This window comes from Synchiropus splendidus, chromosome 9 (genome assembly GCF_027744825.2).
Source record: "Synchiropus splendidus isolate RoL2022-P1 chromosome 9, RoL_Sspl_1.0, whole genome shotgun sequence".
NCBI classification, from domain to species: domain Eukaryota; kingdom Metazoa; phylum Chordata; class Actinopteri; order Syngnathiformes; family Callionymidae; genus Synchiropus; species Synchiropus splendidus.
In genome coordinates this window covers 19,854,484-19,867,950 of record NC_071342.1, presented here as the reverse complement: position 1 = coordinate 19,867,950, position 13,467 = coordinate 19,854,484, and the positions used below count along the sequence as shown (strand labels likewise).

At 41.6% G+C, this 13,467-nt stretch overlaps 1 protein-coding gene across 4 annotated transcripts in view; it reads right to left on the bottom strand.

Moving 5' to 3' along the window:
• Positions 1-13,303, bottom strand: part of si:dkey-192p21.6 (uncharacterized protein LOC565246 homolog) — a 30,565-nt gene extending 17,262 nt beyond the window's left edge. For 3 of the 4 annotated variants that reach the window (XM_053874219.1, XM_053874221.1, XM_053874220.1), the window contains exons 1-7: positions 12,106-13,303; positions 11,832-11,932; positions 11,458-11,576; positions 10,603-10,715; positions 8,219-8,288; positions 8,084-8,150; positions 4,646-4,713 (exon numbers count right to left, since the gene is read on the bottom strand). In XM_053874219.1, the coding sequence (XP_053730194.1) occupies positions 4,646-4,713; positions 8,084-8,150; positions 8,219-8,288; positions 10,603-10,715; positions 11,458-11,576; positions 11,832-11,932; positions 12,106-12,253 (686 nt within the window). In that variant the 5' untranslated portion in view covers positions 12,254-13,303. The remainder of the gene's footprint in view (positions 1-4,645; positions 4,714-8,083; positions 8,151-8,218; positions 8,289-10,602; positions 10,716-11,457; positions 11,577-11,831; positions 11,933-12,105) is intronic. The other variant, XM_053874218.1, reaches the window with a different exon arrangement.
• Between the last annotated feature and the right edge of the window lie 164 nt (positions 13,304-13,467).

Genomic DNA, 13,467 nt, shown 5'->3' with positions numbered 1-13,467 from the left:
ATGCCTCCTAAGCATTATGAATCACTCAGGAAATGAACACTTGTCCTCTGCTTCTCCTCACTCAGGACTGCTGACTAAAGACTTTGTGTCTAATATACGATACACTTTATGCTTTCACGCCGGCCAAGTCTGCTGAAACAGTGCATGTGTGGTGGAGTGCTTCACCGGATCTGATGCTGGGGTTTGGATGCAGGTCAGAGAGAGCGTTCTGCAGAGGAACATTGCTTCATTCTTGGACACACACATTCAAACTTGTTATTCCACAATAAAAAGTGTCATCACTGGGACTCGGTGGTCGTAATGAGATCGGGCCGATTTTAAGAACAGAACGGCCCGATAAGGTGCTTAGTATCTATCTCTGCCTCCTCTTGTTTTTCTGAACAGATTCAATTACGAGACACACCGAGCCATTACTGCTCCTTTAGCCCCAACCTACTGATACAAGATTTTAATCGGCCTCTATCGCCAGAGAAGGGCTATTACAGTGGAGTGGACTCAGTCACGGTTCATGTGTGTGCTCACAGCATCGTTGAAAATTTCACAAACATGTCCATTAGTTGCCATGGCGACTTAACAAAGGTTAAGCAGCACTCTAGATAACTCCTGCTTAAAAACAACTGTATCTTCTCCAAAGCACACACAGTCCATTGGCACATTGATAATACACAAGCTGTTCAAAGAATGTAGCTTTTATTTGCTATTGATCCCTGACCTGGAGCTGATGATGACGATACTTAAAGGGGCCCGATTATGCTTTTCCTACAGTGTTAGCAAGGTGAAATGTCATCTAAACATCTTATTGGAATGTCAAAGAATATGCACTTAGTAGGAGTGACTTCGTTTGAGAAAAAAATACTCTACCCAATAGTTTATTTTCCTTCAAATCCTCCAAGACTAGTGATGTTACAAGACCAAGGTCACGCAAAGGATCTTGCAATGGGGACTCAATCACCGCGTTAACGGATGTCATGGAAATAGCCCTCTACTACTTTTTTTTCTGAAAAATAAGAAACTTTTTTTATGTGAGGGACAGGGACATTATTTTTGTCAGATCAATCACATATAAAAACGTGTTACTATGTGGCTAAAGTCAGGGGTTCTTGAGTCCTGATAACAAGATTTTAAGTCCACAACTTACTAGAACTTTATAAACTTTGTCGTGAGTTACATAAGTTAGTTGTCTTCTGAATGTACTGATGATGCATTATAGACCTTTAAGTGCCGTAAACTTAAAAAAATACATTTTCTGAGTATAAACATTCACAATGTTTAATATAAAGCTACTACGTAATTTTAATAAATGTTGAATCATCTTCATATATTCACTGTACTAGGTCCAGATATGCACAGCTCAGAGGACACAATGAGACAGAAACATGACCAGATGAAGTGATTACATCTCCACTGAAGGAGCAAAAAGGAAGTCCGGTTGTCTCTGATGAAATCGTAAACCCTGCGACCTGTCATCAGATATGCGTCAAAGATGCAAGTATGATATATGGACTTCTGTTTGAGGAGTTTGTTTGCTCACTGAGTGTTTCAAATCAGATGACTGGCAAAACAGGGGAATGGAAGTGGGACAAAAGGGAGCACATAAAAAACTTAAGAGTGAAAGGCCGGGGAAAACATTGTATCAATGAGAGGTTCTCACAAAAATAGTGACACAAACCTGTGTGTGGGCTAATAACTGGTAAAATAACAAAATAACTGGGTCATTATAAGTAGGTATAAGTTTGGTTCAGAGTCCTGGTTACAGTTAGCCATTTGTTTTGAATGGTTAGGTTTATGGTGAGAGGCTGTTCCCACAAGGATAGATAAGCAAACGTGTACGTGTGTGCATGGTTTCTGTTTAAATTTCAACACTCATACAACCCTGAATATGTTCATATAAGCCATGAATACATTGCGTCTATCCCAAGAGCGGGTGGTTGGAGTGGTGCCCCTAACACTTGACCTATACAACCCCTTCTGCAGGTAAAATATTCCCGGCATGTCCATCCCAGGGTCTGTACCAGGATGGAGAGATTACTGTCCTCTCGCGGTATTGCAGTTATATTTCCCTCATATACTCCCATTTTATTTATTGCTTTATGATGTACTTTAATTTACGTCTCAACATTCTCGTCTTCTTTAGCGCCCTTCTGGGATTCCATCTCCAGACCACTCAGACCACACATTACTATCTGCAGGGATCATCTTCACCCCCTTCAATGACTCCAGTGGTAAACTAGGCTCAGTTAAATGGAAGTGCACCCAGTTGAATGGGTGGTTCTCACAGCAGTGACACCTGCATATAAGTCACTGGAATTTCTGAATCTCGGTACATGCACCACCAATTAGTGCATCTGCTTCGTGCATTTGTCCGTTTCAAATGGATCGCCACGCTCTATCATGACACAGTATCAAGTTTCTTTCCGGACATTTTGAATTCATGGAGCCTAGTCATAATAAATTACTGGTGCTTGAGTGTCAATGCCAAAGCTCTCTTTCTGTGTCCAAACACAAGCTTAAGTGAAACCTAGTAAGTGGAAGACTGGAACTCAGTCAAAATAAGAATAGAACTAACATCTGGTGCAAAAAAGAAGCAAAAAAACATAGCTTTGCAGTAATAGCTGTTCTGCCTGTGTGTGGCACTGCTAAGTACTGACTGTGCAACTTCCAGCAGCTCGGGAACAAGCGACACGCTTTAAGTAATGCTGCGCAAGATTAAAATCCAAATCCTTTTAGAAAAATTAACGCGCAACCGTCACTCCAACAGTTCTGTGTATATCATGTCAATAGGGCCTGAGCAATGGTCTCAAAAACCTTTCAGCTCCTGGCGGGAAAAAAAGCCTTCGGAAATGTCTCAGCGTTTCACTGAAAATGACGGATGCGTCGCAGAAAGTTGCAACCGCTCAGAACCTTCGCTCATAAGTCATGGGTTTCTGCTGAGTCACAGTTTGATTAAACGTCTCTGCAGGTTTCAGTCGATGAGTCTGAACAGAAAAACTGATCAAATGTTTCACGTTTCATAGAGATACGCCACGAATCTCCCACCTGATGAAACATCTACTCAATCTCAAGGAGATGTGAGATACCATATTTGTACCAGTGGCCTCTGAAGCACTTGGAAAAGGTGAATTTAATAAAAAAATTATCTAAGAAGAACTTGACAAAGATGGCTAATGGTGAAGCCTATCTCCGTGCTAGTGATGGCGACACAGCTGGCATTCATTTGCCAATAAAGCTCTCATGGATTTCAACAGGTCGGTGCCAGCTCGTGTCGCCAGATGGTTGCTTCGCGTCCTCATGGTAAACTCCTTCAACTCTCGTTTCTCTCGTGCTCCTGTTATCTAAATTCTGTGTGTGCCTGACGTTTTTCTCAGCAGTTACTCTCATTCCTCCCTTTTCTGTCCATCGCTTCCTACTGCTTGTTCGCGTGTGAACGTTTTTGTTAAAACTCATCTTTTCTGGTTTCTCCACGTTATAGTTATTCCTCGTTTGTGTGAGTAGATCCACCACTGAGTGCTTTTTGTTATTTGCCTATTTTCTGTTCCCTCACCCCGCGTTTTGGTGTTGACGCCCTTGCTTCATCATTCCTGTTCATCTTCTGTGTGTACATTGTTTATTGTAATTGTTAAAACTACCCTCACTCTCCCGAGTCATCTGTAAACCTACGCCAATTCAGCTACCGGGTTCGATCTTGTGACAAGCCATGACAGATCATTTTTCCCCTTCTGAGTAATCCTTAGGTTGAGAGCACTAGATCTAAATTTGAATAGGCTCTGCATGCCATTCCCATATGGACATGAATTTGGGGTGACATTTGAAAGAATAAGATCACAGATAAAAACAGTTGAATGGGTCTCTTTCAGCACAAGACTCAGAGTACAGCAATGCTCCTCTTTGTGAAACGCACCACATAAGGATGTCAACAAAGGCTCTTGTTCATCCTCCTTCAAAACACATCCAGGACAAAATAATGTATACTCCTCTTGGGGAAGTCAGCCTTAATCGTGGGGTGCATAAGTCTGGGTCTCCAAAGTTAGAGTTGACAGAGAAAAATGACAGATGAGTATTTTCAGTCAAATAAACAATGATTATAATATATGACTGCTTAACTCATCAGGTTCAGATTCACCACAGCTTCAAATGTAATGAACAGATGTGGTGATTCAAAACCTTCGCGTCGTGAAGGGACTTCTTTCCATCTGCAGGGAAGCAACTGTGTGGCACATCTGTGGTGCTGGATTCCCTTGTTTTTGGCGCGAGATCTATGGCCATGTGCATGTGTGCTGATATGTTGACGGTATAATAACATCAATTATTTGGTGAGGGGGAGGTCAAAGCCACACCAGCATCCTGTTTCCAGAGAGGCGTGCTTTGTGTCTCCCCTCAGGCCAGAATTAAGGCGAGCAGCGAGCCCAGATTCAATCAGGAGCATCACCCCTGTCCAACAGAAACACACTGTTCCCAGCCCAAGACACACTCCTATCAGAAATGACGCCCAAAGCAATCCCGCCTGATAACAAAAGCTTCAGGCAGCGTGTGGCCAGACGGTGACCCCAGTAATTATGAATTATGCTGGGCCTGCAGATCTTCATCAGAATGCTGCAAAAAGAATTAGCATGTGAACGAGCGAAAGAGATGACGATGATGGACGCACCCTCTGAAAGTGTCCAGCGAGTTCAGGCGCGTTCGCTTCACTTTATTTTCTTCCCCTTCAGAACTTTGCTGCAGAAACAGAAAAACAATAAAAGAGAAACAGTGTCAGGATTTTTCGTACGCGCAGTAAAATTAGCATCACTAGCACATTAGCATCGCCTAACCACTGTAATTAGCTTCCCTCCATGTACTCTAGCATGATTATAATTTGAAATTTGGGTGCAATTATCGTCATGAAGGGATTATTTTAAGCCTTAAATAGCTGTTAATAATGATGCAGCACTCTTAACCATGGCTATTGATTGAACCGCAGCTGTTACCAAACCCTCATTTTGTTGTTCGCAGCACATTTTGCTGCAACTGAGCCTTTAATCTGAACTTGTGGACGCTGGAAGTTTACATGTGCACAGATTCCAAACTCCACAGGCTTTTACTTTACTAGTTCTGCAGAGTGATGCTGCTTTAAATGGAGCTCTTATTATTGTGTGGGAAATTAAAGTCGGTTTGTGCAACTCAGCTTTATTTTGGAGTCGTATTCTTTCTGAATTAAATGGGGATGTTCTGAACTGCCCTTATGTATCCACAAATATGATTAGGACTTGTTATGGATATTGAAGTAGTCATTAGGTCTGACAAACAAACTGAAAGCTGCTGATCAGTTAGAAGGCTTTAGCACTGCTCCAGGAAGACTATATAACATGCATAGAATACAATCCAGCCTTAGGGGCCTGATAAAGGGAAGTGAAGAAGAGGGTGCAGTAGGGACGGGCGATAACTTATCATACACGATATACCGCCAAACACAATCTCCACAAAGACAATTCAGCACCTCACGATAAATTTGATAAACACATGGCTCACTTACTGCTGAATTGCACACGTGAACATGAGGAGACAGCGCTACCCAGCTCCGCGGCGTTTGACAGCCGACACCGGCGTGTGGCAGTTGCGGAGGGTGTGGTGGACTTTGGTTCACGATCACAGTTTGAAACTTATTTTTAATACAGGGAACCTTTGATGATTGAATTGTTCTACTCCGAGTCTCTGGATCTGTGTTTATTTTATTAAAAGGAGTGGTCCTCACAGGTTCTCTGACGCGGCCGTCTGCTTTGGTTCACATCAACACATGCGACGCAACACCGGTGTGAAAATAGCTGGATATTGGATGGAGCTCCGCTCCGCTATTGGCAGCAGCATCCTCTTCCTAGGCTTCACTGATCGTGGACACACTCTCACAGGCAGCGCTAATGCTACGACCCAGCATCAGTTAGGGACCATCAACAAATTCTAAAGCGGTCAAAGCATTAGCGAAATCTTCAATAAGGCCATGGAAAACAAGCATTTTAGGTAGAGGATGTATTGCAGGGGAAAACTAATGGGACACAATCATAGAAGTGAAAGAATGCTGAAGGATACGCATGTTAAAATTTGAATTCAGTCATGACAGGTTCGGTCATATAGATCAGGAATAGGGTCCCTTTAACAATTCAGTGACATTCTTCAGGCACCATGAAAACAAAACCAGTCGACCCAACCTGTGACAGAGCGAGATCCAACCCCTGTCCGTTTCAGATCTACAAATGCAACACACGGCTCCAGAGAAGGAGAACTTCACTCCAAATTGCAGCCTTGTGTCCCTTGCGCCATGCCGACTGTGACAGCATCACTGAGGGACTCCGGCCTGCTGTTGGGTTAGTCTGACTTTCTGGCCTCCACACAGCAGTTTAAAGAACCAGAGCAGGAAGAACCTGGCACTAATGAGTCATGATGGATCTACTTGCCACCCAGACAGCATGTGGAAGACAGAGACATCTTGATTGGACGCATGAGAGGAGCTATTCATGTTCCACCGAAAATACACAGCAGATCTGGCAACGCAGCGATGCCATTGGACCAGCGCTTTCATGTACGCCGTGCAGAACAATCAGCTCTGCTAACATTTGTATCAATCACTCCATTACTGTCTCGACTTGATGACTGGAGTCTCTCAGCAATTTTGGAATCCAGCTCCTGCTGTGGTGAGCAAAACAAAATACAGCAGAGCAAATGTTGGATCAAAGAAGGTGCCTCTCAAACCACTGTTTTATGGGAGGCTTTTATAGAGCCATTATGAAACCATGTAAAATATATTCAGTGACATCTAATGGTGTGCTTGAAGATTGCAGTCTAATATGTGCGTGATATTTTAAGTTTGATGGGTCAGAAAAATACTTGAGTGGATTTGTAACAATGAATATTTTGTTTAAATTTGAGCTTTCTTTAATTTATGTATTTAACTTACATTGAATCATTCACTCACGTGGGTTTTAAAGGGTAAAATAAATGTATAGAATACATGAAAACATGCTTCACAATAGTACACCGACATGTTATAATTTTACTGAGGTTAAAAGTTCTCTCGCTTCAGGACGTCTCTTTCCGATTTCTCTTCTCATGACTGTTTGCAGCACATTATTTTCATATATTGTCCCAGTAGTCTATTTCTTTCCATATATATTTGGTTATTAATACTCCATCTTAAAAATATATAATAAAACAGGAGTGTTCTTTCTGAGAGATAATAAGATATGAATCACTCCACATTATAAAAGGAAAAGCATAAATAAGGTGCTAAAGCGACCACAAAAAAATAATGCAGAATGAGACATGACTCAGGTTGGGGATGAGGTCACGATGCTACCATGCAATCCATTGAGTTTGTAGGAGCATGAATGGAGGACGCGCACCAAAGGCCAGTCCTATTTGAGATGATTTTGAGCTCTGGCCATGAGAACTGAAACATGAATGCAGAGTCCATCATGGTGTGACAGCAAGTGCACATGCTTTTGTGACACCTCTCAGTTGGGTGACTAACTCTCACCGTGACGCACACAAAAGCACCTCCATTAGAAATATGTATACATACAGTAAACTAGCATACATTTAAATATAGAATAGATAGATAGCAAATAGCAAACGCCATTTATATCATATGTATAATAGGCTGTATGATAGTTCATAAGAGAGTGTAATGTTTTGAATACAACAAAGAAGACAAAGAATACAACATCATTCAACACATGTTGTTAAGAAAGCCTTCTTGTATTGCTTTTTGCACTTTACAATGTTATTTATTTTTTATTTTATTGTGATATGTTGTGTACAGAGCATGTTACGAGAAGAATTTCCCTTGGGATTGATAGTTTTCTGATAACTGATGATGCAAAAAAAATATTTATTTTATGTCTCACCAACGTAGTTCATCTGCACATTTCTTTCATGCACCTCGACACACATATATAAAAACGGATTAGAACTGTTTTCACACTATGTTCTACAAAGACATATAAAAAAGATGTTTCCTCACAGGCAGCCTAATTGATGTCTGTCTTATCTTAATCTCCCCTATAAAGTGTGCATTTGTTGCCATCTTCCAACTTTCACAAGTGCTTTCACTCACATTATCCATCGAGTAGCTGCGGTCTTGGCAGCACACGCTCCGTAGTAATTTAGACGTGCAGTGTCTTCTGTGAACAGAGACAAGCAGAGTCTGTGTAATTCAGGCGCATCTAAGAGCATCAGAGACTGAACGTACCTGTAAATGTATGGCACTAGAACAAACACCAACGCGACGATGGCCAGGGTGAGAGCAGCCACCAGGATCGCTGGCAACAACAGAAACAACATTGGCCATTTTAGGAGTCATCACACATGAGCAGAGCTGGATGAAACAGGCCTCATTACTGGACCAACTGTCAGATTTACACTCCCACGTGGCTGACTGTCAGTCAAACTGAGTCAGAGGGCATCTCTCAAGTGACAAGACTCTGACGTTGAACAGTAAATCCATCAGCGAGGACTCACTCGCTGTAATATAATCCAGCGCAGACACAAAAAGCAATATGTAAGACAACACTGGAGCAGGGTGAGACAACACAGGTTCAGTCGGGTCGCGATTGGAGTGCGCTGCAGACAGACTGCAGGGCTTCTCATCGAAGCATATTACCATGAGATTAAAAAACAAAAATAGCAAACCAAGGTCTGAACTGGCTTAATTTGGCTGTCAACCTTAAGGCTTGAATCACAGTTAATGGGCTGGAGAGGACGAGCACCTCTTAGCAGGCCACTTTTCCATAAGTCCTCCTACAATGCAGTTTTAAAATTTAATGACCAACAGATGACCTGATGATTCATGTACTAGTATTGTACATGCTATTTTTAAGGAAGGACAATTTAAAAAATTACATCTGATGCAATCTAAGAAACTATTTGGGGAACATATATTAACAAATAAGTATATTAACTAAGAAAATACTTGCTTATTTCAATGCTTATTTACAGAAATTATGGTGACCTTTGGTGACCATTGCATCTTTTTTTTGTTTTTATCATGTTGCAAAAGCCTCCTCAGTAAACGTCACTCATGCTGCATCATTTACACATTATTTGACAATTTCAGCAGCATCAGTGTTGCAGCTCTTCCTGCTGCTCTGCATGTTCCATATTAATGAACTATAGAAACAAATGACTGAGCCAGGTTTCTCAGCCATCAGAACAACAAGTCTCTTCTAGCCCTAATGTATCTGGGTCTGGCTTTAGCATCGTCTAACTGTGGGATACCAATAAAATCTCCAGAAAATGGAGAAAGCTAGAAGTAATCATAGTGAGTATATAGTGCGTTATAGTATATTTTATAAGCAATTTATTTCTTTATTATTATGATTTATTATTATTTATGAACACAATTTCCCTTGGGATAAATAAAGTTTTTTTCTGATTTTGATTCTGAGAAGGCCTGCATGACTGATGGTCATTTCTCTATGGATGAACAGTACAAATATTCTTCACAGTTCAGAGTAATTTCACCATCTGTCATTAGTATTAGTAGCCTTAAAGTACTTGCAGCAAGAAACTAAAAAAAACAACAGACGGATGTCTGGTCATCTTGCGTCAAAGCAAAGCGGATTCTGAGGCAGCACCAAGGTCTTTGTTCCACTAGAGTGGAAAAACAAGCACACGACATGATAAAACAAACTGACATCACACGCTGACATCCACTCAGAAGAAAGAGCGCTCACTTAATCACTGCTGAAAAACTCAAAACATCTCAGCTCGTAAAAACGCCATAAAGCTCTCAGCGCGTGGAGTAAAACATCATCGGGTCCTTGCAGACGCATTCGCTCTATTAGTTACCATCACAGTGAAGACTCAACCAGATTAAGTTCATCGATACACTTGATTCAAACAGAACACTTAAATAAAAGTCGATATCTGAGAAGTCTTTATTGGAATGAAGGCTGGTGCAGGTGACTTGAGGTTTGTGGTGCCACGCGGAATACAGTACTAACCCGATTAAAGAGTGAATCTGATCGCTGAGACATGAGCAGCAGGAAGACTGCACACAGTGAAGTCAACTTTGAAAATCCCTCACAAGGCAAGTCGGACCTGTCTCCAGCTGCTGACCAGACCATTACTTAAGCTGAGCCAGTCCTGTGGGGGGTGGGGGGTTTGTGTAATCACCAGCTTGGGCAGCTAATGGAAGCTCATCATACAGTGAGGGGTGCCGTCACACTGACCGTATATCTGCTCAGATAATGGCTACTCGACCTTAAAAGTCTGATCTACAACATAATCTGCAATATTGTTAAGTAGGGTGTACATTATGGAGAGAGACGCTTTCAAAATCCCATTACGCCCTAATCCTTCCTCACTCCCTAATGTATTACCCACAATGCTCGGGGGCCGAGCATCAAAACAAACAGAAAAGCTTTTCTTTTATCCTTTTTGAAGAAAGCACGTCTTCTCTGATCAATACGTGTCATGTCCCAAGAGATGGATGAGAATTAGCGCGCGGTGGACGAGCCAAGTGATGCTGCTCTTTGCTGACTCAATTAAACAGGGAGTGGATCAAAAGGTACTTTTACTGTCACGCCTACTTTGGGGCTTGACTGTCAAAGGGACAATTCAAAGTGCACTCACGCAGGTAAATGTTGTTGGGGGTCTTTTGGACAGTGTGAACACAGCTGTTGTTGCTGGCAGACATCTGGATCCTGACGGAGTAATGTCCACCTTCTTCATATGTTTGACTCCACCTGCACCAGCAGAACAATATAACAATAATATTTCACTGTTTTTTACACCCTAAATTGATCACCAATTCATTGTTTAATTTAATCGGCGCGGCATTGTCGTTCAGCAGCTCAAGGGAGCCACCTAGAGCTCAAGTTGTGAAATGCATGCTGGCCATTACACGTTCACAGCCCAAAAACATGCATTACATGTTCATATTGATCCCCCGGCGGGATGACATACAATGCTATCACTGAGAGTGTTTTTTCAAAAGGGAAAGGAAATCAATAGTCTGGTTAGAGAGCTTGGCATTGATCAAGGAAGCCCAAGTACAGACCCCCATAAAAACCAGAGGCTTGTGTTTCTACTGTGGAATCTTTACAGGTGAGAGCGGGGCTGGATATGTTAACTCTCTGTCCTAAATGTTTAGAGACAACAGCTGTCTACGTTTGTTAGAATCCTCTGGGATGTTTCCGCAGCTTTAATGAGCACATTTCATCAATATGGGAATGTCAGGTCTTATTAACCCCCAAAAGGCTCCGGATCAATATAGGGGCGAGGTAGTTTCACAGAGGGCATCCGTCAGGCTCAGAAAGCAGGTCAGGATCACTCCGACCGCCCTGTAAATAATCTAAGAGACGACAAAGCAACGGTCACATGACCCCCTCCACACTGTATTATCTCCAGAGACAACAGGATTGATGTACATGCAGGTGCAGTTTAATTCCAGCAGAGGTGAAACATCACCAATATAAAAGTCATTACCTGCAGATAGTTGCATTGCCTTTGGTTAAACCCACTCGCATCGACAAGAGAAACTTGGTGCTGATCACTTGAGATCCATTGTTGTTGCTTTTCACACTCAATAGCGACTGGTACACACACTGGAATGAGAGTGTAAGAGAGGAGGATTTCAAAGTGTGAGGAGCTTATACACACTCAAATAAATATGTTCAAAGAAAAAAAGAAAGATTTGACAATTCAGCCATTCATTTGTTGACAAATACATGTTGTTTTATTACATGTATCTATTAAAAGTAATCTATTAATTCATAGATTATTATTAATCTATTAATTAAATGTTTGGTAAATGCAATTATTAACAACTTATGGATGTTTGGATGTGGCTCAATTTTCACCTTGTAGCAATAGTCGGAGGTGAAGAAGACCTCAACATCTTTGGGCAGCTGGTTATTAAAAATGATCAGAGCCTGGTCGACCTTTAGCGCTGCACCTGCACCTAGGACATGGAAGAACTATGCATTCAAGACATACATTTTGAGTGGAGGGATGAAATGTGTCATGGGAGATAGCATTTATAATATTTGTGACCATCACAGACTTTTACAAAAACAAAAATCATGCTTTGGTCAAGACTTTTCCTGATTATACTAACAAACATATTTGACTCACCAGGTTCAAAGTGTCGTCCACAGCTAACGCTTATGAGACTCAAAAGAGTGAGAGTTGTTTGTTGCCATCTGGTAACCTCCATGTTGAAAACAGCCACTTCCCCCCCCTCATCTTTACAACAGCAGTATAAAACGTGGTCAAAGGGCATTCTGCATGTAAACGTTGTGAACCCTGGTGAATCCTTTTATACGATTACAGATAATGATAAGATGTCAATGAAGCAAAAGATGATGAAGACCATAAAGGTTTTGATCTGCAGAGGATAAGCAGCAACACTTTCCCTCAACTTATTTTGCTTTTTTGGCTCATCCAGTGGTCCACACTCAGTGGCACAAACCCACTGACTGTTAAACAACAATCACACGTCCCTTCCCCTCCTCTTTTCATTTCATTAACCACTTCATTTCCCTGAGCGCTGGCTGTGACAGATGAGTTCACCAGGGCAGTCTCTCAGGACTCCCTCATTAACCTTTGACATGAACTCTGCCAAGCAGTAGATCTGCTTTCAGCGTCTGCATCCGTGGACATGTCTGAGGAGGGGCCAGTGTAAATCAACAGTCAGGAATCTTCCTCTCAAATGATCAAGGATGCTTTCAGACAACAGAAAGGTTGTGCTCATATGATCACTTACCTTGAAACTTCACCTGTAAACCATATTTATTTGAGGCCAAGAGCTCCTGAGTGGAAACTAGCAGGATATAATAAAGTGCAACTTCAACATAAATGGAGATTTAAGACGTTGTTATCGTCACCTTTGCTTCCCTTTTCTTTAGCATAGTATGACCACAAACGCCCCTCAATAATTGAAATGAAATCATTTTTAAACAACGCGGAAAACAACTTGACAAGGTTGAAACAAATCAGCAGCTAGCATCATAGCAGTTTTCATATTTAGCGCTTACGAGCCTTCTGTCAACAAGTAGTTGACTTGACTGCATTTGATGCAAAAAGGCTCCTTTCACGATAAATAACTAAACTAAAACATCTCTTACATGAAGTATTTAAATATTCTAACAATATTAAACATGTGAGACAGAAGAATGATCACCCAAAATGTCGGGGGAAAGTCAACAATCTGATTTATCTGCATCTTTAGTCTTCTCACAGACACCGTCGCTACGACCATCGTACTTATGGTGCGTTACAGTTCCCATCGGGAGTCGGAATTTAGAATGTTTTCAGCAGGCGCTTGCTGGTAATCGCCAGTTGCATGCTCCTGAGGGAGAAAAAAATGACACACACAGGTTTAAATTAAATCAAAAGATCAATCTACTATGATTAAGTGTGCTGAAGGGATATCATTACCCCCCGCCCCATCATTTTATCAATCTCATTTCTAAGGTCCGCGCCACATGACGGTCG